This window comes from Tamandua tetradactyla, chromosome 1 (genome assembly GCF_023851605.1).
Source record: "Tamandua tetradactyla isolate mTamTet1 chromosome 1, mTamTet1.pri, whole genome shotgun sequence".
In the NCBI taxonomy this organism is placed as follows: domain Eukaryota; kingdom Metazoa; phylum Chordata; class Mammalia; order Pilosa; family Myrmecophagidae; genus Tamandua; species Tamandua tetradactyla.
Window position 1 is genome coordinate 13,460,109 of NC_135327.1, and position 27,908 is coordinate 13,488,016.

The 27,908-nt window shown below is 35.7% G+C and overlaps 1 protein-coding gene across 6 annotated transcripts in view; it reads right to left on the minus strand.

Annotated features, from left to right (window-relative positions):
- Positions 1–27,908, minus strand: part of RALGAPB (Ral GTPase activating protein non-catalytic subunit beta) — a 107,846-nt gene that overhangs the window by 64,349 nt on the left and 15,589 nt on the right. For all 6 annotated transcript variants that reach the window (XM_077168768.1, XM_077168782.1, XM_077168774.1 and 3 more), the window contains exons 3-10: positions 26,546–26,748; positions 22,154–22,317; positions 20,442–20,628; positions 18,429–18,560; positions 7,250–7,428; positions 5,208–5,356; positions 4,865–5,081; positions 1,061–1,262 (exon numbers count right to left, since the gene is read on the minus strand). In XM_077168768.1, coding sequence (XP_077024883.1) covers positions 1,061–1,262; positions 4,865–5,081; positions 5,208–5,356; positions 7,250–7,428; positions 18,429–18,560; positions 20,442–20,628; positions 22,154–22,317; positions 26,546–26,748 — 1,433 coding nt within the window. The remainder of the gene's footprint in view (positions 1–1,060; positions 1,263–4,864; positions 5,082–5,207; positions 5,357–7,249; positions 7,429–18,428; positions 18,561–20,441; positions 20,629–22,153; positions 22,318–26,545; positions 26,749–27,908) is intronic.

Genomic DNA, 27,908 nt, shown 5'->3' on the forward strand with positions numbered 1-27,908 from the left:
TCACTTCCCTTTAGCTTAAGTCAGTTTGAGAGAGTTTCTGTTATTAAAGCCAACAGTTATGCTCAAGATATTTCTGATGAGTTTCCTACACATACTATTCTGTTCCATACATATGTGCTTTTGCACCTGGTTCCCTCTGACAGTCAGCTTCCTGAGAACCTATCAGGTATACAAATACTTGAATGTTCTTGTTGATATTAACATCACCTAGCAGCTGTATGCATGATCAGTTGAGGAGAGTAAAGCAGAATCAGGGAAAATAGGAGGCCATTATAGTTAATTTAGGAAAAAAGTGATAAGGTCTGAAGTATAGTGGTGGGGACAGGGCAGATACAGAGTTTATAAAGAGGTTTAAGTGAAAGAAAGGCAAGAGTTGATTGGTTAACTAAAGGTACTAAAGAAGAGTCTAGAACAACTTCTCTAGCTTGTGACCAGAGTAAGAGCAACTAAGTGAACATAAGAGCCTTTCACACATGGCTAGAGCCACAGGTTTGGATAAGATGAACTTATCTAACTTAACATATTCTAAATACTGTCTGTCCTTTACAAGTCCAGCACAATTATCCAATCCTTCATAACTCTTTCCTGAACCTGTAGACTAAGTGCTCACTGCTTCTTCCTCTGAATGCATCTCTCTTACCAACTTTCTATTCAATCCTGAATTACTTGTTTCTTGTGCACATGGCTTTGCTCACTCTAGGGGGAAAAACTCCTTGGAGCAGAATTTATTGCTGACTTAATTCTGAACCTTCCAGAGAGTCTAATATTGTGCTAGAAAATTATTAACAAATTAGTGTGGTCCCTCCAAAACGCTCTACAATTAATAAAAGTCAAATAAGATGGGATTAATGACACTTCTAAAATAAAGAGAGTCCTCGAAGTCCTTATTAAATCTGATGAGGTAGGTACAATGGAAGAATATAAATAAAAATTTCAATTGCATACAGACGTTTGCAGGTATATGAAACCATCATTTACTTATTCAGCCTACCAAGCCATGCTACAATAGTTTCACTATAAAAACTATATATGGTAAAGAAACAAATAAAAATTCTAAGACCTGGATAAATAAGCTGGCAGAATCTCTTCTCCAGTCTTCTTGCTACAAAAAATCCTACACAGTGTCCCACAAGCCTCAGCTCTTCCTGCTTCATAGTTATCAGGAAATTCACTTGCATCAAACATAGGATTGGAAACCATGGTGTCTGTGGACATTTGTGACCCTTTCCGTCGAAACTCCATGCTAGCTTGGGTTGTAATGGCTGGGGAGAGAAAAGGAGGGTTTTATTATATTTGTTAATATGTCAATAGGCTCATGGGACCCTGGACACAAAGATCAAATGTTGGTATCATAAAATATCTACTTGAATAGAATTCAATAATGCTTTTGTTTAGCAACTATGTCAATTTTTTTCTTTAAAAAGGGCTCTCTGAAATCTGCCTTGAAAATGGGTCACTAATTTACAGTGGAATTAGTTTAACAGATTCTACAAGAAGCATTTTTCAACTGAATTTCTGAACAGCAGACTACATATATATAAATATATCTGCATTCAATACAGATATATATAATAAAGAATTTGCCTTCTCTATTATTTATTTTCTGTTTTTACTCCCTCTTAGAGAATGATGCTTAAAAATTAAGAAAAACAGCTATTAGAATTTATACTTTACCCCAAGGACATCACAACTGAATGGACAAACTCATGCCAGTTTATATTCTTAGGGAAAGGGCAAGGTAAAATGAGCATGGGTAGGGAGGGAGAGAAAGCAGTCCCACCACCCACCCAACTCCAAAAAGCACACCAAAGAATCGTCCAACCAAGCAAAATGAGAATGAATTTTAACAACCACAAACAGCAGCTAACTTGAGGTTGATAAATCAGAAAACTGGATCAGTAAGAAAGTTATCGTGGTCATTTCATTGTCACTGAAACAGAAGCCCTTTGAAAGTTGCTTTTGATTTTTAACAAAAGATTTCATAGTGTAATGAAAATTGCTCTGAAATCTTTTTATCACTCTACACAAAATGTTTAAATTATTTTGTAATAATAGATATAATAGAATGCAGAGTCAGGCACAAATCTTTATGCAACTTCCCATGAGCCATTTTCAATCCTGAATAAGCTATCCGGCAATAATACATTTGAAAAACACTACATGCAGAATGCATACAAATCAAACACTAAATCTGTATAAAAATAAGCTTAAAGCTTAAAAATAAATAAATAAATAAAAAGCCAAAACACAGTTAGTGCAAAGTCCTGGAATTCATGACATGACCAGACTAGTGTACAGAAATAATGGGATTGATTCAGGCAGATTAATTTGCTTTTGCCAACAATCTTCCCCATTCAAAACACAGAAAAATATTTTCCTTCCCAAGTGCAAAAACTACAAGAGACAATGACAATCAAAATTTTTAATGGAATTATGAAAAAAAAATTAAAAAAACATGACTGCAATTAAGGAGAAGCTTCTGGTTCCTACTTACAAGATTTATAAGAAAGAAGAATTTGGATAAAAGATGCTGCAAGATAATAGAAATAAATGGAAACAAATCAAAGGACAGCAGTAATTATAAAATACTTTAAAGATGGTGAAATTTTACAATAAGTTAAGAAGCTTTTTAGCTTTTTAAAAGTTAGATTAAAAGCTTTATGATACCACAAGCTAGTTCAAAAACATAGGAAACTGTGCATTCAAGTCCAAAATAATGAGTTTTGTATCATGCAAAACAATGAACGAAGAAAATTACATAACTACAAAGAATTGCAGTTTTGAACCGCCCATAACGTGCATTAAAATTTTAGTTCATTAACCCTTCCCAGCTCAATGCTACTTTTACAAAGCACAGTGTACTGTCACATAAATCCAAAGCTAACCAGTTCAAAGAAGCAAACCTTTATGATAAAGGTGAACTGTATGGCAGAATTCCTTGATGGCAGCCAGTACTTAGAATTAGTATACTCAGACCTCCCGCCCCATCCAATACCTCAAGATTGGCATCGATAACACTCTAACCCCTTCAACTAATTTGACACCTCATATCTCCTAGGTACTGTAACAGCCTTCATCCTCTCTGAACCCAAAGTGAAGGAGAATGTCTATCCCCACAAGAAAAATCTTAAGTGTTAAAATTAAGAATTTGTTGCCCACATATCTTCTGAATCCTGATTTCTATCTTCTGGTACAGGAGGGTGAGTAAAGCTGTTACAAATACCCTAGTGAGTGGAAAGATTTGTAAGTTCCTTTTAAGCAAGCCCATTAACAAAGCTGCAGGTTGAGCCATTCTGGATGCAGGGATTTTAGTGTCAATGGCTTTCTATATGCAAAAGTTATATCGTAAGAATAACATTTTAATAAAAATAAAAATATATGACTGACAATATAGAAAATACAGTACAAATTATCATAAGTATGGTTCAGAAAACTCAAAATATAAGGCATATGAACATAAAGTAAATATAACCCAAAAATGGTTTTTAACAATTTTTCATTAATTGTACACTTAAAAATGTTTAAGATTTGCTATTTTAAAAATGGAAAATTTTTTACATACATATGTTATAACAATAAATTAAAAAATGAAAAGTTTTCATTTAGTCATCATAAGTAAATACATTTACTTTCATAAATAAACACTATTTTCAAACTTGTAAATAAAATTAATAGTATGGAAATGGTAGAATATAAAGTGCCTGAATTTGGATGAAATAAAATAAGCAAAGAAATCCCTATATTCAATCACTCAACCTCAAATTATATTCCTGAAAATATCTTTATAGTTATAACCTTTCTAAATAATTTAAAAGACTTTCAGGAACATCCAAAATAATTTTATCTGTGTATATTGTTCACATACATATATCCCAGCTCTGAGATGATACATAATACCTAAGAATGCATTTCTGAGAGAAAACAGACACTCTGGCCATTAAATTAGTTTAATTTTTGGAATTAACATTCTCCTTGGAGATGCATAAACTAATGCATTTAGACATTCTCTTATCTCAATCTATTTCCAACCCCAGTGGAGAAGGGCTTTTTTAAGAACCAATGCACTCATTAATTAATGTGAAGTGCATAGAACAGTGCCTAGCACATAGAAATAATGTGCTATTTCAATAAATGCCAGCCATTATTATTATCATCCAGCATTCTAACATGTCACCAATATTCAGTACATTTACACTAACCCACCCACCCCCATTCTGCACTCTAAGCCATTATACCTCCAAGTATAATGGTAAAATGACAAAAATAAATCAGATTTTATTTAGACAGTTTCATTTCTGCAATAAAATCTAGATGGTTTCAAGATTGAGTAATTAATATAATTCTCTACCAGTCTTAGAGTTATACAGCAAATGGCATTATGCAAGAGTAACCTTAAAATACAGCTCTAGATGAAAACTGAGAGGTCAATCTTTTTGTGAAGCAGAAACTGATATTTTTACATGTACTAATAAGTGGGCTGTCAAGTGCTAAGAAAAACACTTCTTATAAGTAAATGCCTGGACAAAATCTTTAAGTCTTCATATCAATATTATTGTCCTGGCTGACATGAAGGGAACTTCCAGGTCACCTACTGAAAGGAATACGATTCAACAAAAAGTGGCTAACCTGAAAGGTGTCTAATTAAACCAGACCAACGGCCAAACCTCACAGAACATACATAAAAAGGTCAGGTAGGAAAACTTCCAAAGTTCTGTTACTTCAGCTGGAAGGGGTTAAGCACAAGACATTGCTTGGTCAGAGAAAGAGCTTTTTAAGATACATATTAATCTTGCAGGTAGGAAAGATTAAAAAGAAGAAAAAAAAGAAAAGGGAAATGATAACATATTTCTTGACCAATATTTACCAGTCATGCTGCTGTCTCTGTTTATTCCATTATGAAGTTTACAGTGAACAAACGCTGCATCAAATAACCATGATCCAAAAAGATTCAAGATGCTGTTAACCTTTGGTCTCCGAGGGGCAGGCAGAGGCCGGGGTTCTGAACTAGTCTGATTTGGACTTGACAGAGGAGAAGTGGAGGATGTTTGATGCTGAACTTTTGAGGCATGAGCTGTACTAACCTACAGGAAAAACACAAAAATCCCCTCATATCCACAAAGAGTTTGAGAAAACAGGACTTTTTCAAAAGGATGGCAGCTTAAAAAGCCAAGCTTATATGGCATAACAATGGTGATGAAAACTCTTACTGTGCTTGTCTTCATGGTGCCCTTATTCACAGTAACAGCCCGGTGCCTCCGGTTATGTGGTGGGGTGGTATTGAGAGCAGTGCTGTGAGGCATACTTAATCTATTCACGGGTGTTGGGGGAGCACTGTCTGATCGGGGTCTAGAAATGCCTTTAAAAAAAGACAAATGGAGTTATTCTTCTTAATTCAAAATACATGGTCAGAATACCTTCCCCAAGCCACACTAGTGAAGTCTCAGAACATGCAGACTATAGCAAAGGCTCCCGGTTGCCTCCCAATATCCATTTGCCCTTTCTACCTGAGTAACAGAAAACAAACTTTAGCTGAGCACTGCTATGCAGAATGAATAAGTACTATGGCAGCTTGGCATAGCCATGTTCTGATCAGAGGGAAATGGATGATTGTTGGGTAGGTTTTCCAACAAATCGCCTTAAAAGAATCAGACAATTAAGAGTAGGCTCTTCTTCCTCCCTAATTCCTGCACGGAATGGTTAGAACTCAATCAAGAAGCAGTACAGAAAGGAGAGTTAGGAAAGTCATCTGGACCCTGATGATGTTGGAACTGCTGTATCAGCCCTGTACTCCCTAGCCCTGGAGTTAATGTGTATGAAAATGAACTATCTTGTTTAGGCTACTGGTATTTTGGGTTTTCTGTTATATGGCAGTCAAACTTTATCACAATATATTAATTGTGCCCTATAGTAACAAATGTTTTAGAAATAGGTAGCTATTAGTTATCACTGACTTTCAATGAGTTAAAAAATTCTGACTTCATATCCTTAAAATGTGGTACATAGTTTTAAACAGCAGTTCACAGAATGTTATAATTTTTGCTCTAATATACTTGGGAATTGAAACTAACGCATTTTTTAAAAAATTTTTTCTTCTTTTTTTAAGTACCAAAAAACACAAAGCAAATATAAACATTCCTATTTTGATCATTCTATTCTACATGTATAATCAGTAATTCACAATATCATCACATAGTTGCATATTCATCATCATGATCATTTTTTGGAACATTTGCATCTATCCAGAAAAAGAAATAAAACGAAAACAGAAAAAAAATTACACATACCATACCCCTTATCCCTCCCTTTCACTGATCACTAGCATTTCAAACTAAATTTACTTTAACATTTGTTCCCCCTAATATGTATTTTTATTCCATATGTTCTACTCATCTGTTGACAAGGTAGATAAAACAAACACGAGACACAAGATTTTCACAATCACACAGTCACACTGTGAAAGCTATATCATTATACAATCATCATCAAGAAACATGGCTATTGGAACATAGCTCTACATTTTCAGGCAGTTCCCTCCAGCCCCTCCATTACATCTTGAATAACAAGGTGATATCTACTTAATGTGTAAGAATAACCTCCAGGATAACCTCTTGACTCTGTATGGAATCTCTCAGCCATTGACACTTTGTCTCATTTCACTCTTCCCCCTTTTGGTCGAGAAGGTTTTCTCAATCCTTGATGCTGAGTTTCAGCTCATTCTAGGGTTTTCTCAATCCCTTGATGCTGAGTCTCAGCTCATTCTAGGATTTGTGTTCCACGTTGCCGGGAAGGTCCACACCCCTGGAATTCATGTCCCACATAGACAGGGGGAGGGTGATGAGTTTGCTTCTTGTGTTGGCTGGAGAGAGAGGCCACATCTGAGCAACAAAAGAGGTTCTCTTGGGGGTGACTCTTAGGCCTAATTTTAAGTAAGCCGGACCTATCCTTTGTGGGGTTAGAAACTAATGCATTTTGATTTGTATTTTCTTGGATAAATAATGAGAATGAACAATTTTCTCTTTTGCAAATTATTCATATCCTTTGTTCACTTATCTATTCTGTCTTAATTTATATAGACAACAATAACCCTCTACTTATCACATTTGTTGTAAATATTTTTTTCATACTTTGTTGATTGCAATCAAATCTGTTGATCTTTTCCCTTGTGCTTTCTGTAACAGTTTCTAGGATTAGCCTCTAGAGTTATTTAAATGTAGCTCTCCAAACACCTAGCAACATACTCAAAATTCACCTAAGAATGCATCCACCAGACAGCTGATTCCACGCATGGCACGAAAAAATATTTGAGGCAGATGTTTAAGGCAGGGATACTGATTCAATTCTTGTGGCATTCCGCTCACATTCAAGAACTGTTCCTGAAATTTGGGAGTAGAGCTTATAATGGCTGGGTTACTCAAATCCACAGGATTACTATCAAAAAAGAGAGAAAAATTAATTATACATTTAGAAATTTCTTTAGCGATAAAATACATACAATTTAAGAACAGGGTTGTTTATACCTATTTCTTTGATTCAGAGGAGAATCTGATCTGTATTTAATAGTCCAGGGACTCAACATCAGTACTTCTTTACAGATGACCTACAATGTATTTACATGAACTTATTCTGCTTACCCAGAGAATAATTACCAAAGGAAGGACAGAAGCTTTTAACTTTTAAGAGCATAAGTTCGTATTTTTTCTAACATACTTGCAATTAAGCAAGGGAATGATAAAGCTATTCCATTTATTCCAAAATAAATCAACAAGAAACAAGAGGAGAAAATTTTACTTTAATATTAACATTTCCAAATATTTTTTCAAAAGCTGTATGAAGTTAGTGGTACAGTTTTATGTTATATGTATGAACTAAAGCCATACATTTCAAAACAATGTATTTGGGTTCAAGTTGTATTTTATGTACAAACAACTTTAAATATTTCCATTAAAAAACAGATTTAAATTTCCACTGACAATAGTATCTGCTCAGCTGTCCATTAAACATCCTCTCCAATTCAAAGTAATATTGATAGCCAAACTATAGCTAGCACTTGGAAGGAATTTCCACTAGCTACAAGGCCAATGGAACTGAGTTGAAAAATACAAATCAATGGTTTATATGTACACTCTGCCCTTTGAAATTTCTTTTTCCATCCATTCAAAGATTCTTAATTTAAAGTAATATCAAGTGAGGACAGGAGAACATGTGTGCCTATGTAAAAAGTGGACTTTAAGTAGCCACATACTGTATCTAAGGGATTCACAGTAGTCTGTATAAATAAATCATATGGAGTAGAGGAGATAAGAAGGCTGTAGTAGCAATGCCTGCTGGGGGTTATAGTTCATTTGCTCAAAAATTAGAAAACCAGGCAAATAAGGTTGGAATGGACTACAACTCAGTCCAGGACACTGAAAACCAGGGAGAGAAAAGCTTTTACCAGTTCCTCCAGATGTATAAACCTAAAAGGATTTTATCAGAACCCAAGTATTCAGAGATTAGATTCAAGAAAAAACAAGTGGAAGTAATCCAAGTATCCATCAACAGGTGAATGGATAAACAAAATGTGATATGTACACACAATGGAATATTATTCGGTTGTAAAAAGGGATGAAGTTCTGATCCATGCTACAACATGAATGAACTTTGATATCATGTTGAGTGAAATAAGCCAGGTACAAAAAGAAAAATATTGTATGATATTGCTTATATGAAATACCTTGAAGCAGCAAACTTCATAAAGACAGATGGTGGTTTATAGGTTACCAAGTAATGGGGGGAGGGGGGAGAGAAGTATAACTTAATGGGTGAGAAGTTTCTGTCTGAAGTGATAAAAAAGGAGGGGTAACAGATGTCAGTGGTGGTAGCAAAATATTGTGAACATAATCAGTACTTTAGAATTGTTCACTTGAATGTGGTTAAAATGACTTTTGTGCTCTGTGGTACACAAAAGTGCACTGTATTGGTTATTACAATAAAAAATTTAAAGTGAAGATCATTTTAAAAATTGGTATCATGCCCATTTTGTAAATAATGTATGTTAAATATCCACAAAAAGAAGACCTGAGTAATAAATACCAAAATGTTCAAAAAAAAAAAGAAAGAAAAGAAAAGAAATAAAATTTGAAATGAGAATGGATAACAAAGGGTATGGAACAAGTAACAGAAACCACATTCCTTCAGCTTCTTAAAATTTGGAATCGAGTATCTGACATATTTGGGGACCCGTTAAAAACCCACTTCCAACTAAATTTACTAGAACAGAATCTCAGAGTGAGGCGTGGAGGACAGGTATCTTTAATAATCTTTCCAGTAATCCTTATGTAGGTACAACGCACAAACAAATCACTGAGAACAGTAGTGCTAAAATCAATGGGAAACATTTTTTGTTTCTCTTAGAAAAAGATAAAGCATTGCTACAACTATACAAACATTCAGTACCTGTCTCCTGATTATATTCAATCCTCTTCTCAGAAAATCTGCCAATGACCACAGTAACCTTTGCTGGGTAACCTCCATGGTCCTGCCCCTACCCACCAACAGCTCAATTAACCAAAGGTGTGAACCGCACAAAGTAGTCTTTTCAGATGTCTTCTTAGAGACTTACAACTAACAAAGTCTAACTAACAAAAATAATTTGATCCAATTTATTCCTTTTGAAAATCTGAGCAAAAGAAGAGCCCAGTGAACTGAAGGCTAAAGCTAAATAAAGCTCAAGAGCCATGCTGCATCATAGGTGTTTATACCACTGAGCAGTCATCATGGGGTTGCATGTACCCCAAAGGCAAAAGGAAACAGGGATCCATGGGAAGCCATCCAGGGAATGAAAACAGTGTGGATGCACAAGAAAAGAATAGCTTCTCTCAAAGCAGCCCTGATCCCTTCCCTTTATAAGGTAATTATTCACTGCTTCTTAGTGTTCTGTGAGCTCTCTAAATCATATAACCATTCTTCGTTCTCACTTGTGTTTGCTTAAGTGGGATTCCTTATATCACCAAAGAACCCTAACTAAAACATCAAAGTCAGCTCAAGCAGAAAGAAAAAAGGCTGAAAAGCTCAGTTAATAGTGAAGAAATTATAAAAGGTTATCCATGAACTACCTTCAATAAAAAGATTCCAGGACCAAAGTTTTACTGGTGATTTATTTCAAAATTTTAAGGAACATATAACTTTCATGCTGTATACACTGCAATGGATCACAGAAAAGGATAGAATATTTTCCTGTTTTGCTTTTTAAAGTTACCAAAACATAAATTAGTAAAAAATAAAAACTAGAGACAATTCACAAAAACATTAAAACAATAGTATTCTACATACAAAAAAAGAATAGTATTCCATAACCAAGCAGAACTTTTCTTTCAGGAATGAAGGAAGGGTCAATACTAGGAAACAAAGTAACATATCACCTCAATAGGTCTAAGAAGAAAAAACATTTAATCATCTAAAAGGATCTCAAAATATGATTTGAAAAAATTCAATAATCGTACCTGACTCTATTTAAACTTAAAATTTTTTTAGGATTTTAAAATGCTTAGAAAACCAGCAACATAAAGGATAACAATATCAACAATCAACCCTCTATCAAACTTTCATATATTAGAGGGGTTCCAATTAAAAAAAGGTGCCAAAACAGTACCATGCTAATTCAACACTGTTCTAGAAGTTTGAACTAATGCAGTAAAATAATATACAGAAATAATTATAATAATAGAAGGAGCTATAATGTTTCAAGTCCCCATCAGATACTAGGTGTGGTACTGTTTTGCATGTTTTTCTTTCTTTAATTCTGTAACATGATGATGTCTGTTATTGTTCCCATTTTATAGATTAAAAAATTGAGACTCAGTTAAGTTTGATCAAGTTCACAAAGTAGACAATTTGAACTCAAATCAAGGTTTTGCTGCATTCAAAACACTTTTAATTATCATACAAGAGTGTAAACTATTAGAAAAAAGATATGCCTATTTGCAGATGTGTCTGTATATATAAAAATTTCAGAAGAATCAGTGAAATACTTAGAACTCTTTTAAGTGCCCATTTATAATATACAAAGTAAAAAACAGTAAATAAACTTTCTTTACAGAAGAAATAATCATTTAGAAGGTATAACAGCAGAAAAAAGTTAATCTTTCACAACATTAGCAATAAATATTTAAGAATAATGCTAAAATAAATATGCATAGCTTTGTGAACAAAACTACAAAAAATGTTGGTAAAACATATGAGATTCTAAAAAAGAAAAATACAAACTCTTAGAAAGGGAGACTCAATATATTAAGATTTCAATTTTTCCTAAAAATTAAATACAAGTCTTAATACAATTCTTATCCTTGACAGAATCCTGGCTAGCTGCTTGCCCAGCTTCTCTTTTCCTCCTAGGCACACAAGTTCCCTTGCAAGTAAGTGTGACCATGTGTCTGAGTTCTGTTCAATGAAATACAGGTATCGGTGATTTATATAGCTTGAAGGCTTGGTCCATAAAAACCTACATAATTTTTCATGCTCTCTCTTCCCCATCTGCTAGCCGAATGCAGAAGCTCCTATTCACAACACTCAGGTCCTAATGGAGACACATGTTGAAGATGCAGGGCCTCTCTCAACCTGGACCCTGAATGACTATGTGAGCAAATAAAGGCTTGATGCCCTGTGTACATAAATAAATCATACAGTTCAACAACAAAAGAACAACCCAATTATAAAATGGGCAGAGGATATAAATAAACACTTTCTGAAGAGCAAAAACAGCTAAAAAGCACATGTAGAAATGCTCATTTTCATTAGCTATAAGGGAAATGCAAATCAAGATACAATGAGATGTCACCTCACACCTATAAGAATGGCTGCTATTTAACAGAAAACTACAAATGTTGAAGAGGATGTGGAGAAATTGGAAAACTTAATCACTGTTGGTGGGAATGTATAATGGTGCAGCCATGTGGAAGAAGATTTGACAATTCTTCAGAAAACGAAATACTGAGTTTCCCTATATCCTGGCAATACCAATACTCAGTATACCTAGAAGAGCTGAAAGCAGTATCAGAAACAGACATTTGTACACCGATATTCAGAGTGGCACTATTCACAAAAGTCAAAAGATGGAAACCATCCAAATATCCATCAACAGATGAGTGGATAAACAAAATGTGGTATATACATATGATGGAATATTATGCAGCAGTAAGACAAAACGTGGCCCCAAAGCATATGACAATGTGGATGAGTCTAGAGAACATAATACTGAGTGAAATAAATCAGACACAAAAGGGTAGAAACTCCATGATTCTGTTATTATGACTCTGGTAAAGGTAATCTCAAAGGTTACACTGAAGACCTAGAGACCCACAAAAGCTAGAGACGGGGTAAAGGCTAAGAGGTTAAAACCTAAATGTAAGGGAACAGATAGAAGTGATGGTAAAAAATGAGCAGGGTTATAAGTAACACTGCCATATTGAAGGTGAATATGATTGAAAGGGGATGTATAGTGCCAAGTATCCCCACTGATTAAATCTACAATTATAAATAAATCCTGCATGAATTATTTCAATGGTTCGATTGAACAAAGAGTCAACAGTAGGGATATGGGGGAAAACTAAAAATGCATGCTATGGTCAATAGTTTACAGGAAGACTTCAACAGTACCACAGTACTACCAGGGGCAATTAATGGGGGGGGGGCAAGTGATAAAGGGTAGTTTTGATTTGACAGTTGGTGACACTGTGTTTGTCGGTTCTTCACTATGGACCAATGAAAACTGTCTAAAATTGAGAATATTGCTGACTGTACGACCAAGTGAGGACACTGTAAGACATGGTTTATTTTCGACATTATGCATGATGTCCAATAGATGGAGGGAGCCAAAGGGTACAATGACTGAAAAGTAGAATGGAGAACTGTGATGCATTTATATGACGGAATATGGTGCGGTTTCAAAATGGAAGACTGTAGAAGGCACACAACAAACTGAATAAACCTTGGGGACAATGTGTTGTGCCAAATAAGCCAGAAACAAAAGAACAAATATGCTAAGGTTTCTTTTAGAAAATACTTATAAGAAAATTGGAGCCTAGATTGTAAACTTTTATAGCAGCCATACTTAGTCCGAAGTTGTAAATGAATTTCTAGATTCTGAGACACTGAGCTCATTATATGTGTATCAGCTGATATTTCTCTGGGACTTTTAGTACCTCTGTGACATCTGAGACCCAGAGATGGAGTGCTGTAGCCACGAAGGTTAGCATAACTACATATAATCAAAGTTGAAGTAACCAAAGGGGAGATCTGGCCTCAAAGTTAAAAAACAAAGCCAATCTGGCTAGGTCTAAGGTAAATCAGAATATAAGGTAAAAGATGATAGTGTATATACTCTAGACCTTCATCTACTGTATGGGACCAAAAGCAAATAGGTTTATTATATCTAGAACCTGTAATTTCTGTAACACATAATCTAAATCTGTCTGGATAGCTCATCTGAATGACCCAAAGACTCCTGGGGTCCAGAGCTGGGAACAAGGCCTTACAGTTCTGTGTAGCTTGGTGTAATGCTGGGATACAGCTCAGACTGTGGTGGGCTGATAACTGGTAGATGTTGGTGAAGTGCCCTGAAGGTCCAAAGGTGGGGAAAAAAATATACATATGTGTATGGAACTATTGAACTTTCCCATCTGGGAAGCTCTGGGTACCCTCTTAACCACTGGGGACTCTCAGAAAAATGAGCAGGCCCTTGATTTTGAGGCTTGCCCTTATGAAGTTTGTTTCTGTAGGGGAGAAGCTAAGACTGTCCATGGTGAAGCCTAGGAGTTGCTTCCAGAAAACCTCTTTGTTGATCAGATGTGGCCTCTCTCTCTTTAGATCCCAACCTGCAAGGTAAGTCACTGCTCTCCTCCCTGCATGGAACATGACACTCAGGGTGAGGATCTCCTTGGCACCGTGGGATCAACAAGGCCTTCCAGACCAAGGAGGGGTAGAAAAGAGGTATAATAAAGTAAGGTATCAGTGGCCAAGAGAGATCAAATGGAGTCAAGAGGTTATTTTTGAGATGCTCTTATGGAGGCTTTAGTTAGATGGTGCTGGTTGCCATGGTTTGCTGAACCCCATCAACACCATTTCTGTTGATTCTTGAGAACACCTAGGGCTCGAACTGAGTCGCTATAGGGGTTTCATGCACTAAGTTTGCTTTCCTGGAGAACCTATAATTCCTGAAGGGTTCCTGGGTCAAATGGGTCCTGATGCCCACAGGGGCCAGCCTCTCCAAGATCATCAATTAAAGGATCCCCGTATTCTTTAGTGTCAACACCCCTTCTCAACATGAAGTCAGAGTGGGCACTGCCCAAAGAACCCTATACCCAGGGAGAAGGATCAAAGGAGGAGAAGGTATAACAGAGAAAAAAGGATTTGGAAGACGAATATCTCTGCTGAATCACATATTAATATTCTTTCTAGCTTCCAGTGTTTGGGAGCAGCTGGAAGGAAAAATCTAAGATGACAGAACAATAGCCCAAGCCAAACTCTGGAATCTGTTCTGTAACTACTTGGTGTAGTGTGCTTTGAAAATTACTGCTTTTTTTCTTTCTTTGCCTTGTATACATGTTATATTTTACAATTAAGAAGTTAATAAAAAAAGAAAGAATAAATGAAGAGACCAATGGAATAATTTGTGGCCCAAAAACATGATGGTGTACATAAAGAAATTTAATGTCAAAAGGAAACTGAAATAGAAGAAATCTTAGGTGAATATGTATTGATTAAGGAGTGTACAAAGATTTTCTAATCCTAAGAGAAATAGAAAATAATCACAAATAAGACTCAAAAACAAAAACTGAAATCAATGAAAGCTGAAAACACAAATGACATCCACCAATGAGAAAAAAAAATGATAGAAAATAGTTAGCATACCTAACTTATTAAAAGGTCACACAGAATAATTTAGAACACTAACATACAAATAGAAAAATGACACTATTGAAACCAGAAGAATGAAAAGATGCCTATGTGTGCAAGAAGCACTAGATTATTTCTCCTTAAACTTGGCCAATGTGATATTGGTACAAAAACAGAAATATAAGCCAATGGAACTAAAATAATAATAATAAGGCCCACTGGATAGAAAATGTTAAATACTGCATTATGAACTCTCAAACTTACACTGTGTTCCATTTTGACATCTCTGAAATTAGGATGTGCCTAATGATCACTGGTATCTTATAAATAATTGGCAGCAATTTTTTTTTTGCCAAAAAACGGTATATAAAATAAATAAGGGCAGGTCACGATGGCTCATCAAGCAGAGTTCTTGCCTGCCAAGCCAGAGACCTGGGTTTGATTCCCAGTGCCTGCACATGCAAAAATCCACAACAAACAAACAAAAAATAAATGAAAGGCTATTTAAGGTACTTTCTTATAACCAAAAGTACCTTAGATTTGATAAATAGATTATATTGAGAGTAAACATTTCAAAATACTGGGAGTTAGTAAGAATGACTTAATAAATGGAATGTAAGCTGAGGCAGAAAATGGGATCAATAACAGACACCAAAATAAATGACTGTTATGTTTAAGTATAACCTATTTAATCAAAAGTACAAGAAACCTAACAGAAAACAAAGAATCCACAAAATCTCTGGGGAAAAAAAAACCACCACCATAGGGCAGATAATGGTGGCTCAATGGCAGAATTCTCGTGTGCCATGCCGGCGACCCGGGTTTGATTTCTGGAGCCTGCCCATGCTAAAGAAAAGAGAGAAAAAAAACCCCTCAACAACAAAAAATAACATAGCTCTGAAGTAACAAAGACTGATAGATTTTTAAAAGTATGAATCAAACTTAGGTTTAACACAAAAACGATAAAATCTCCAAACATAAGAAAAACACTATAATCTTAAATGGATAATTTTGTAAATGACAAAAACAGAGAATTCCATGATATAAAAGATAAAAAGGAAAAAAAAATAGGGTGGGGGAAAAATGCGTCCACACTAATGCTTTAAAGATAAGCTAAAAATAAAAATGATGATTCATTTTCGGCTCAGTGGCAGAATTCTCTCCTGTCATGCCAGAGACCTGGGTTCAATTCCCGGAGCCTGCCCATGCCAGAAAAAAAAAAAGAAGATTCATTTTACACCTAATAAATTAGGAGAAAATCTTATTATGATAATTCCCAATGTAGGTCAGGTCTCCCAGAACCTGATTTATTTATACAATACATAAAACATAACACACACACAGAAAAAAAGCACAAAGATGCTCATAAGGCCTTGGAATCAATAATGCCACTCCTAGAAATGCATCCTTTTTTTTCTGTTTCTGGCATAGATTTTCAATCTCTCTTCTCTGTAAACTCTAGGCTTCCATATGATAAAAGAAAATAGTTTCTCAAACAGTTACATTACTTGATTAAAACAATGTTAAAATTAAAAAAAGAAAAGAAAACAAACTTCTCAACCATCGGTTATTTCCCTTCCTTCTTGGCTAGTGTGGTAGTTAGAGTCAGTTGTCAACTTGGCCAGGTGAACGTGCCTAGTTCTGTTGCTGTGGACATGAGCCAATGGTATGTGAACCTCATCTGTTGCTGATTACATCTGCAGTCTGCTAGGAGGTGTGCCCGCTGCAATGAATTATGTCTGACTTAATTGGCTGGTGCTTAAATAAGAGAGCGCAACATAGCATAGCCCAAGCAGCTCAGCATAGCTCACCTCAGCACTCGCAGCTCAGCCCAGGCCTTTGGAGGTACAGAAAGAAATCACCCCGGGGAAAGTTGTTGGAACCCAGAGGCCTGGAGAGAAAGCCAGCGGAGATCACCCTGTGCCGTCCCACATTAAGAAAGAACCTCAGTTGACAGCTGCCTTTCCTCTGAAGAACTAATGAAATAAATCCCCTTTTATTAAAAGCCAATCCATCTCTGGTGTGTTGCATTCCGGCAGCTGGCAAACTAGAACAGCTAGTGAATTTTCATACAACTTTTACAGATAAAAACAGTATAAAACAATATTAAAATATCTCCATTTTCAGGTGAGAAAACTCAGGCTCAAAGGGGTTAAGTGTCAAGCCCAAAGCTGCACAGCTAAGTAAGGAGTAGAATCATAATGTGAACCTCCCAATTTTGTGTGGTTCCAAAGTTCGTGTTACTTTCACCACATGACCTGGCACTGTTAGGTTTCACATATCTCTGAGGAAAGTTTAGGATAAGACTTTTTTCCCTAAAATCAGCAGTACTGAATCAGATCCCCTAGGCTTGGGTATTACTAGACTACTAAGGAAGTAGAAGGAAAGATCAGTGCAGTGATGCTGATGAAAGTATTACTGAAATGAGGAACAAACTGTTTACTGCTTTAAAGGAAATAGGGAAGTATAGGGCAAGATGAACGGAAGAGCTGACTACAAACAAGGGCAAAAAGCAGGTACAGTGAGAACAAGGGAGAAAAGCAAGTGGACAGATCAGAAGCCATTTATAGAAGGAGACACTTCAGACGTACAGCAATGCCAAGCAATGGATGGCAAGACAGAAACTGCCCTTTGGGAGCTGAAGCAGAGTAGAAAAGAAAGTCATCACAATTAAGGAGTTCAAATAATCGAGGCCAAAATGATAGAAAAGTCAGATAAGTTGAATACTGACGACCAGAATGAGGCCAAGGGAATGAGAGTCAGATGCCAGGATCATCAAGGAAGAGGAGCTAGTATAACGGTCTTGACAAGATAACAACAGTGAAAATATGAGTAGTCATCATAAGAACTGTGAAGCTGTCTAGCTTGAGCAAAGGTAAAAGGGCCTGAAATCAGACTTCACCACTATTCCAAGAGTGAGAAGGAGTAACCTCTGGTTGAGGAGGTGGCAAGGAAAGTAGAGTCTTTAGAGAGAAGTTCAACAGTGAAAAGGTATGGAAGGAAAAAGTTTAATAATCAAGACTTAGTTCACAAGATCAAAGTTCCACAGAGCACATGGATGGGCCAGTAGAGGGAAGGGCAGTAAGTGATGAAACTAAAGAGAATTATCATAAAGAAATGCATGGGAGGAAACAGGGATATATTCCTCAATGAAATTTATGGCTACTAGAAAAAGGAGAGGCCATAAGAGCCAGACTGATGGTCAGTCTAGTCACAGAAGAAGCAGGGAAGTCTTCAATCCCCATATAATGGGGCAGAACCCTGGGAGACATATTGCCACCCAGACTGCAGCTTAGGCAAGAAAACAAGAACTGCATCCACCACGGGGAACAAGCTCCTAGAGACTGCAAACTGAGCAGCTGAGGAAAGCCCTAAACTTGTTGGGATGCAGAGAGCAAGAGGCACATGATGCAGATGTGCCTGTTGTTTAATGTGACCCATGTGACAGGTTGTGCTTAGCATTCACATTCTGATCTCCAGCAAGAGAGTAACAACATGGTTCCTTCCCTAAGACACTCACTGAGTGAACAGCGCATGAAATACTAAAATAGCAGTACCTTAACATATGTAAAAAGCGAAACCATGTTTGTGCAACACACTCATTATCCATTTCAGGAGGGATCAGACTGGCATCTTCATCAGGAACTTTAAATGGAGGAAATGAAGGACCATATGTAAAGCGGAGCAATCTAGAAAATTAAAAAACACACATCACTAAGTTTATTTCTTAACAGAATAACAAACTCAAACATTAAAATATGATAAGAAAAAACAAATGAAACATGTGCACCTTGATGAAGTGAACAAGACATATAAAAACCCTAGCTTATAAAAGACAAATTGAAAGAGGAGGGGAATAATTTTGTTATTTTTTTTAAAGATTCATCCTACTACAAACTTCTCCAACAAAACTAAGCTATAATTTATTCATAACTTTTACACAACTTTGAACATGAGGCTTGCAATTTACAGAGTATCTTACAAAATAATTCAATTCTTAAAACTTAATAACATTTTAAATGTATTCAAACAGTTCAAAGCCCTTTAATCCAATTATTCTACATCTAGGGATTATATTGTAATAACAAAGGACACATAACGACTGTAAAAGGTATTCATATCAACAATTTTTTTTAAGTAAAACACTGGGAACATAAATACCAAAAAAAGTAGAGATTAAATGAATTATGGACTATATAACAGAAAATAGCAAAGCCATTAAAGATATGATCTCATAAGGTATTTAAGAAGGAAAAAAAAGGCACATGAGAGACCAAATGAAAAAAGCAGATAATAATCCTATAGAGAAAAATCTCAAACTGGTTTTTTAAAAAAGAAAACCAATGGTGAAAAAATACATTAAAATGTTAACACTTGTTCTTTTAAGTGACGGATACATCTGCCTATATTTTCCTAATTTTCTACTATTAAGTATGTATTGTTTTTATAATGAAGATAAAAAGTAACGTTACTTAAAAAGAAACTCATTATGCAGATGTCCACCATAACACACCAGAATCAATATAATATTCCAAACTTTCATTTTTTAGTTTAAATGACGATAAAGATATAAACACTTTATTAACTGAGAAAGAGACCAGTCTACCTTATGATATACCATACCACCTACAAAGTATTGGTAATCCTTCCCCCTGGAAAAAAAACAATCAAACTGGAATCAGATCAAGTCTAGATCTATTAGTTTACAGGACAGGGGATATGTTAAATAATACAACAGAGACACAACTGGCAAAATCTAGAAAGCGAAACACCCTATAGGACAAATAATCTAAGCTGCAAAGAAATAAAAATGAGAGAGTAGGAACAGATAGGTTAAAATAGACTTAAACATGTCAACTAAATGCAGTGTTTGAACCTTGTTTGCTTTCCGATTCAAAGGGAACAACTGTAAAAAAAAACAAAACAACTGAACATTGACTGGACATCTGATATTAAAGAACTGTCAACTTTTTTTTAGTTAATGGTGCTGTGATTATGTTTTAAAAAGAACTTTATCTTTTAAAGTTATATATTAAAATATTTAGGGTTGAAATGACAAAGCAAGTCTGGAAAAAACATGTCTGAGTTTACTTATAGACTATTGATGGTATTATACATAAATTGTAAAAAAAAGTTAAAGTAACTTTTTAATAACTTACTTTGGTTATAAGGTGGCATATACAGTATAGTCCTATTTCAGTCAAATTATATATAAATATATATAGCAGGATTTCTGGTGAACTTAACTTTTCCCTTTATATATATCTGTGGTTTGTTTAAGTAATGAACATGTAGATTTTATTAGAATAAGAATGGGATTTTCTTTGGGGGGGATGGTGGTGGTGCAGAATTTTTCTGCTTCTCCAATATACTTGCTTATTCTGCAGCATATTAGACAGGCACTAACCAAACTGCTATATCTATTAAGTGGCTCAATACTTTGATATCTAAAGAACAACAATAATAGACATGGACTTTTTTCAGTGTATTTCACAAATCCCAGGAAGATACTGAACTAGGGGAAAGCTGCCTAAGGTCAGAGGGATGAAGATGTCAATGGAATAACTTACCTTGAAGTGAGTGCACAGATGACCTTGCTCCACTGCTCTACTACTGCCGGGTGGTGCCTCCAGTTAGCCACCATTTCCTTGGCTGTTTTCCAGTAAGGTGGTGTTGGGAAGCACCGAGTACAAGCTAGTAACCAAACCTCAAAGAGAACACCAATCAACTTCTCTGCTAGATTCTCAGCAATGCCACCTTACCAATAAAAAGAAAACATAACTTCGGCATTTTCGTTTTAAAAACAGAGTCTTTAGAATCACTGATTTGGGAGAATTGGTTAAAAAATTAAAATAACTGCAATTTTAAGTTGTGATTTTCAATTAACTTAAATATTAAAAACAGGAAACTAAACATAGGAGCGCCAGCGAAGATCATAGATACATTATACTTTGAAGGTATTTGAGATACCCTGCTCAGTTTTTATTGAGGATTTTAATCTTTCAGAAAAGGGGTGTGTGTATGTGTGTCAAGGACACATAGGGGTTAAGGGAAAAAACGTATGTGTACTACAAGACAGCTTCTGTATCAAGTAGTTTGTACACACGATCTCACATAATCCTCACATTAAATACGATGGGATAGGCTGATAACACCTATTATCAATGATACCAATATTGATGATGAGAAAAATTTAAGTAACTTGACCAAGTTCACATAGCCAATAAGTGAAAGGTTCCAGAAAAAGTACCCAGGGATTTTTCTACCACCAAATTTTCCATAAAATGCTTCAGGTATGTGAAAGCCACTTTTCCTTCAAGGAAGAGTCAGACAAAGAAGGGAACAAATGGACTGGGATGGGAGTTTTTTCAACCATGAAAACAGAGCTATTCTGTTCCCTGGAATTAGAAAAAGCAACAGCAGTAGTCTTTACTCTACAAAGCAAAGCTTCAACAACAAGGAGCCCAATAAAGGAATGAACTGCCCGCCTCTGATACCTGGCTTGAGGAGTGTGTAGCAGGGAACTAATGAATCAGTGGCTGGCTAGCTATCATCAAAACCAGAAGGGTTATCCCTTCCAACACTAAAATTCCATGATTCCTTCTAGATATGTCCCTGGACATTGTATCTATGTAAGAACACAAGCATACTCACATGTGTGTTAATGAAAGGGGACACAGTTGAATAAGCAACAATGAAACCTGGAACTAGAATATCAAGTTATAGCTTATATATACAGTGCTAAAGCATGTAAAGTAGGGCTTCTGAAATCTACTCTGAGGTCTCATTAAACAAAATTTTTTTTTTAAAGTCTTACAAATTGGAAGCTTTTTAATGTCTAGCTAATGAATGGCAAACTATGACACTTCCAAATAGGATACTTCAAGACTTTGGAGGTTTCATTTACTGAAGGAATTTTTTTTGCAGCTATCTAGTTTTCAGACTACTCAGGTATATTATCCATATGCTCTAATTAATTAGTTATTGTTTCTTGACTAGGCTTTATCCTATCTACTAAACAAGCTACTATTCCTATCTTATCAAACATGTACTAATTCACTTATTCCCTCCTTATATTAGGAAAATCAACAGCGAAGGTAAAACAATTTCATGAATGCTAAAGTCATATTATGCCTTTGAGGGTTCTCATCCCAATAATTGCTAACCTTAGTTTGTTAACTGTCATGCCAAAACTGCAATCCCCTATAAGTCTACTGGTCATTGACTTTAAAGGTAAACTGTATTTGGAGACTATAAACAAATTAGAAAAAAGTTAACAAACCTTGAACAGTTGGTGAGGCCAGAAGTATATCATTAATCTGCAGAAGAAACAATAATAAGACTTCCCAGGTTTCTCGGGCCATGATGGATGACTCATGGGCCAGTTTCTGAATGGCTCTCAGGACCTGTAAGCATAGTCGGATCTGACTGGAGCCCTGTTCCTGTCTGAAGAAGACAGACAGATATCACTGACAAAGCCTGAGGAAAGGCAGCAAAAGCTCCAGGACAGGCAACTTAGAGCTGCAGCAGTAGCGGCCTCAATGAAACTCCCTTAGAGCACAGTAGACTGGGCTAGGCATACCCTCTTTAGTTTACAGCTACTTTTTTCCCATTATACAATTTGGCACAATAGAATCTCAATCTACCACTCCTCTAAGAACCTGGAAAGCTCCTGGAGAAGGGGGAATACTAGAATCTAAGCTTCACCTCTAGATTTTCTATATTTAAAATGCCTGGCTCATATTAGTAGGTACTCAATAGGTTCCTGCTGAATGAATGAGTAAATACCCATAGTCATTCCTGCTGCTCACAGTGAAGCAGAATGGCCTTTCTGTTCTTTAAAAAAAAAACAACTTTTAAACATATTCACACAAATTCAGCTAGTGATTTCATGTTGCTCAAAGTCCCACTGAAGCTAGTATCTGCTAGAGAACTACAGGCCCAATGGAGTATGCTAACAGATCCTTAAAATTGGTGAAATATGTAAAGATTTCCTCAGAGATGCATTCCTGCCACTGCTACTCAAATAAAAAAGGTGGCTTGATCCAAGATGGGGTCTCTCAAAGTTCCCAAGATATCCTAGAACAACAGTTTTAAAACTCTCTTTAGTCTACAGATTCAATTTTCTCTGAAGGAAATCTTACACAGAAGGCCAGCCTATAAAACAGATAAAAGTATTGTGGCTAGGGTTAAAGAAGGTAGAGGTCCAAGCCCTAGCCTTTACCTCCACTTTCCAAACTGGACCACTTGAAAATTTTGAGAATGGTTCAAAAATCACTGCATTACAGAATGGCAAGCTGGCCTCCAGATCTCCTGTGTGAAACCCAGTATTACTGAATAAATCTTGAGGCCGAGTTTCTATATATTGTCTTATGTCACAAACCACAATGAATATATAGAATATATTACAGAATGTATATTATAGATAGAAATATGTCCAAATCAGCCAAGTTCCTCAAAAAACTCCAGAAAACGAGTGAGTATCCCTAGAACATCCACCTCAACCTTAGGTTGGAGATTATGAGATTCTGGGCCATGACCCAGAAGACTGGATGCTACCTAGGAGTTGCAAACCAATGATACCACTTTAATTTCCTCTAAAGAAAAAGTCAGACCTAAAGCAAAATGATGACACAATCACCTAAGAAAAGTCAAAGCACTCCCAAGAGCAGGGAGATATTCCAAGTTCAGCTAGGGGTGTATCCAGTCCATGTAAAGCTATGAGGCTCAAGCTTGTGTCAGTTGCTATGGCTATTTGTAGAAGAATAATTATAAAATAGCCCCAACTTTATTAAGCCATTTAAGAGGAAGCCTGAAATAAAAATACCACCAATCTAATGGTCCTGGGATGACATTCTACCAAGCCAGCAATAACATGCAGGCCTCCCAAATGGTAACCTAGGCCTACCTACCATTTCCAGGTACCTGCCAAGTGACAGCAAAGGAAACACCTACTCCCCACACAGTGTAATCTCACTCAGAAGGTCTTAAATTCAAGTGTTGTGTTCAAGTGTCTGAAGCTAAGAGAAATGAAGCAATCTGTACATAAAAACAAACAGAAAGGTCTAAACACCAGATTTGCTTTACCCCTCAATATCTTCAAAAGCAACTTATGATCTTCAGAAAAACTGCTTCAGAACAGGGGTTGGCAAACTGGCTCATGGACCAACTCTGGCCTGCCTCCTGTTTTTGTAAATAATGCTTCACTGGAACACAGCCATGCTTACTCATTTATATATTGTCTATGCTGCTTTCATGCTACAACAACAGAGCTGAATAGCTGTGACAGAGACCAGATGGCTCTCAAAGCCTAAAATATCTTCTATCTGGCTGTTTACAGAAAAAGCTTGCTAACCACAACTTAAACAATATTTTATATGCACATATATATATATATATATATATATATATATATATATATATATATATATATTTTTTTTTTTTTTTTTGGCTAATCTTACCCTACCCCATCCATGTAACAGCCAGATGACCTACATTTTTTAAAGTATAGTTATATGTGGGCAATCAAAATCTTTATTTAATAAGGTGGTTTACTCCCACTAAATTAGGCAAAAAGAAAAAAAATTTCTAAAAATCAAACAGGTAGGCAAAAGTCATCCATTCTGACTTGATATCTAAGAAAGGAACAAAGTCAATTTCCTCTATTTTGAGTGTCACTTTTTATAAAAACAATTAAGTAAGCTTAGATGACAATTTCATAAACTATCTGAATCAAAAAATAACTGAAACTTCAAGTAGTGGAAGATGAGATCATAAATACCAATATTTAGCACTGAAAATATTTAGCTAATCTCTCAAAGACATTACCGGCCAGGGAGAGAACTCTAATACTCAGTGCAATGCATTCTCGGAATTTTCTAACATTTTGAAAAAAGTTAATTACCAAAGAGTGAAACAATCACAACAAACAGTTTATAAGATAGTCATGTTTCTCAAAAGAAAAAGCAAATACCTAACTAATCCAACTGCCATCAATTTTTTTCATCAATACAAATTTACTCAGCACTGAGAGTTGGTAGTAGTACAAGATACAGTGACAATACTACTCATGAGACTGTATCATCCACAAAGAAAAAGTCCAGTAAGTTAGTCTGCAAAACGGGATAATAAGAAAGCATTAAGACCATATCATTTTAAAAGAACTTGCTCACCTACACACAATATACTAATTACTGGCAACCATTTCCTGTTATTTCCATTTGAGATTGATAAATACAAGCAACAAGCATTTAATTCACACCTAAAATAGTACTAGTACTGCACCATGTCTGCTGAAGTCCAAAACAGATAGAACCCAATTCCTGACCACAAGTTGGTCAGATGGAGAAACAAGACACAATAAAACAGTGGAGAGATTCAGGACTGATAAAGGAAGTATATTACAGGTTCAGAGGTGTGATCACACAGGCCTGGGTGGTCAGGTAAGACTTCTCCTTACAAGGCTAACTTTAAAGTAAACCAATGAGTGAGTAAATGGAAAACTAAGAGAAAGAGGGGAAGAAGATAAGGAAGACAAAATGGTAGGTGATAATAGGGAAGATCTTCAGGAGGTTTTAGGGGAATCTTTATTAGTCTAGCTAAAGAGCAGGATCTGTGCAGATTACAGCAGGCATTTAATGCAAGGTAAAGTTTACAACTGTTCCTACAAATCAGAGTTGTATTTTGTGTTTGTTTAATTTTTATTTAAAAAACCAATCAACATACAACACGAACATTCTTAACATATGAACATTCCATACTTGGTATGCAATCAATGGCTCACAATATCATCACATACAAGCCAGAGTTTTTAACTGAGACTTTATTTGGTTTTAATTCATATTTTCCAAAGTAATCTTCCTTTTAAATTAACAAAGCTAAGATTTACACAGCTGATTTTCAGGTGTTCAAAGTCCCTCACTACATGACAGACCAAAAGTTCTAAACAGAACTTCTCCAAAAAGAGACACTAATCCTTTCATAGAACATGGCTGAAAACCGAGCTTTTACTTAAAGAAAATCCTTACAAGTAGGTAGGAGCTATTCCTTCCTTCTCCATTATTTACTGTATTTTCAATTTTTTTTACAATGACATATAATTCTTTTAAAATAAGAAAAAAATTTTTTAAAGCAAAAGTAAGGCTAATCTCCTACATTATGATGTTTAGGGCTTTTGTTTCAGAAGATAGGAAAATATCAGTAACAAACTTATAAGCATAATCTTTGGGCCTACCACAAATTTGTCCAAAATAACTTCAAGTCTGTCTACTTCAATGTCTTTAGTCTCTTACAGAAAAGTTCATTACAACATTGAAGATTCATTTTACAGTCACTTTCGCTTAAGGGGAGACAAGAATTATGACAGGCAAAAGTATATTTGCATGGAAGAGAAAGAGGTCACAGTATTTTACTACAAAACAGCCATTAGATCTTAGAAGCAAAGCCAAAATCTTTTAAAATGAACATACACCTGTTAAAAACTGCCAGCAAGGTAAATATTATATAAGTCTATCTCTCATAACATTCATGTTAATACCCTCTTTAACTGGATGAATAATGAAAGTCACTGTTCAAAGGATTAACAATGAAATTCGCTCCTATAACATAAAAACTAAGGTTTATGAATATTTTATTATGATCCTAATAATGGACCAGATAGTCAGATAGAGCTTACCTTGGTACAAAAAGATTTTGCAAGTGTTTTAGTATACTTTGAACGTATAAATTAGGTTCTTTAATAACTGGCAATGGAATAGACTCTTTTGGCAACACTAAAGCCATAATCCAGTCTGTATATACATCAACACAATATTTTACAGTCTCTCCATCCAAGGGAAGGGTCAGTCCATAGCAAATTACTTCCATGGTCCATTTTACCTAAACAAGAGAAAATATACATATAGAATTATCATGCCTCCCTATCTATATTCCAGTAGACTGACTCAAACGTTAACTTCTTTTACTGCTTTTTACCAATACTCTAAATTGACAGTATATTCATCTCAACATACATATCAGATTTATTCTAGTGGACGTACTATCCCTGTATCAGACGTATTCAAACAATATTTCCTAAACAAAAGATTTAAGAAGAGAATAAATTACTTATTTTTAAATATCAAGCCTATGCTGACCTTAACCCTTTAGCACTATTGCTTGCACTGTGAAATAAAAAGCAAACACCGGGTGCATGGGCGGTTCAGTGGTAGAATGTTTGTCTGCCACGTGGGAGACCCAAGTTAGATACCCAGCCTATGCACCCACAAAACAAACAAGCAAAAAAAAAAAAAAGCAAGTACAGGTTATTTTGATATTCCACAGAGATAGGAGGAGCAGAAATAGAACATTTTAGATCCCCACCCACTTAATTTGTATACAGGTATGTGCATTATTTAGGCAATCATATACATAAATTCAATCACATTCCATCTCCAGATTACGAAATGTCAACAAATGAGAGAGAGGGAGCTGAACTGTTCAACTCTTATTCTGCAACTATTTTATCTATCAATGATAATAATACTTGCAATGTTAAGGAGAGAACAAACATAGGCAGAAGGAACTGAAACTGAGTGAGATCTTAATGAGCACTCACTCAGCTGCACTGAAGGAGAACCAGCCTCTTGACCTGCCTCAATCACATACTAGGGGCTGAAAGAACTTGCCTAAGAAACTGCTGAACCGCTGCTTGCAGTCATGAGGAAGGGGTAAAGTGCTATGAGAAACGGGAAATACTCCAAATTTGCAAAAGAGGATGAAAATATATTCCAGACACTACAGACCAGAAAGTTTAAGTAAATTCCAGAAAACTCTGGGACAAATTACTAAGCAGATGATCACTGAGTACTTATAAAAGGGAAGTATGATCACTGGGAACCAGCCTGCACAAAAAGAACAAGTCATGCCAGACAAGCTTCATTCCTTTATTAACAAGGTTACTATAAAAACAGCTAACAACTGTATAGTGCTTGCAGTATATGAAGCACTTTCAGAAATATAATCTAACCACCATGACAGTACTGTGTGAAAAGGGAAAC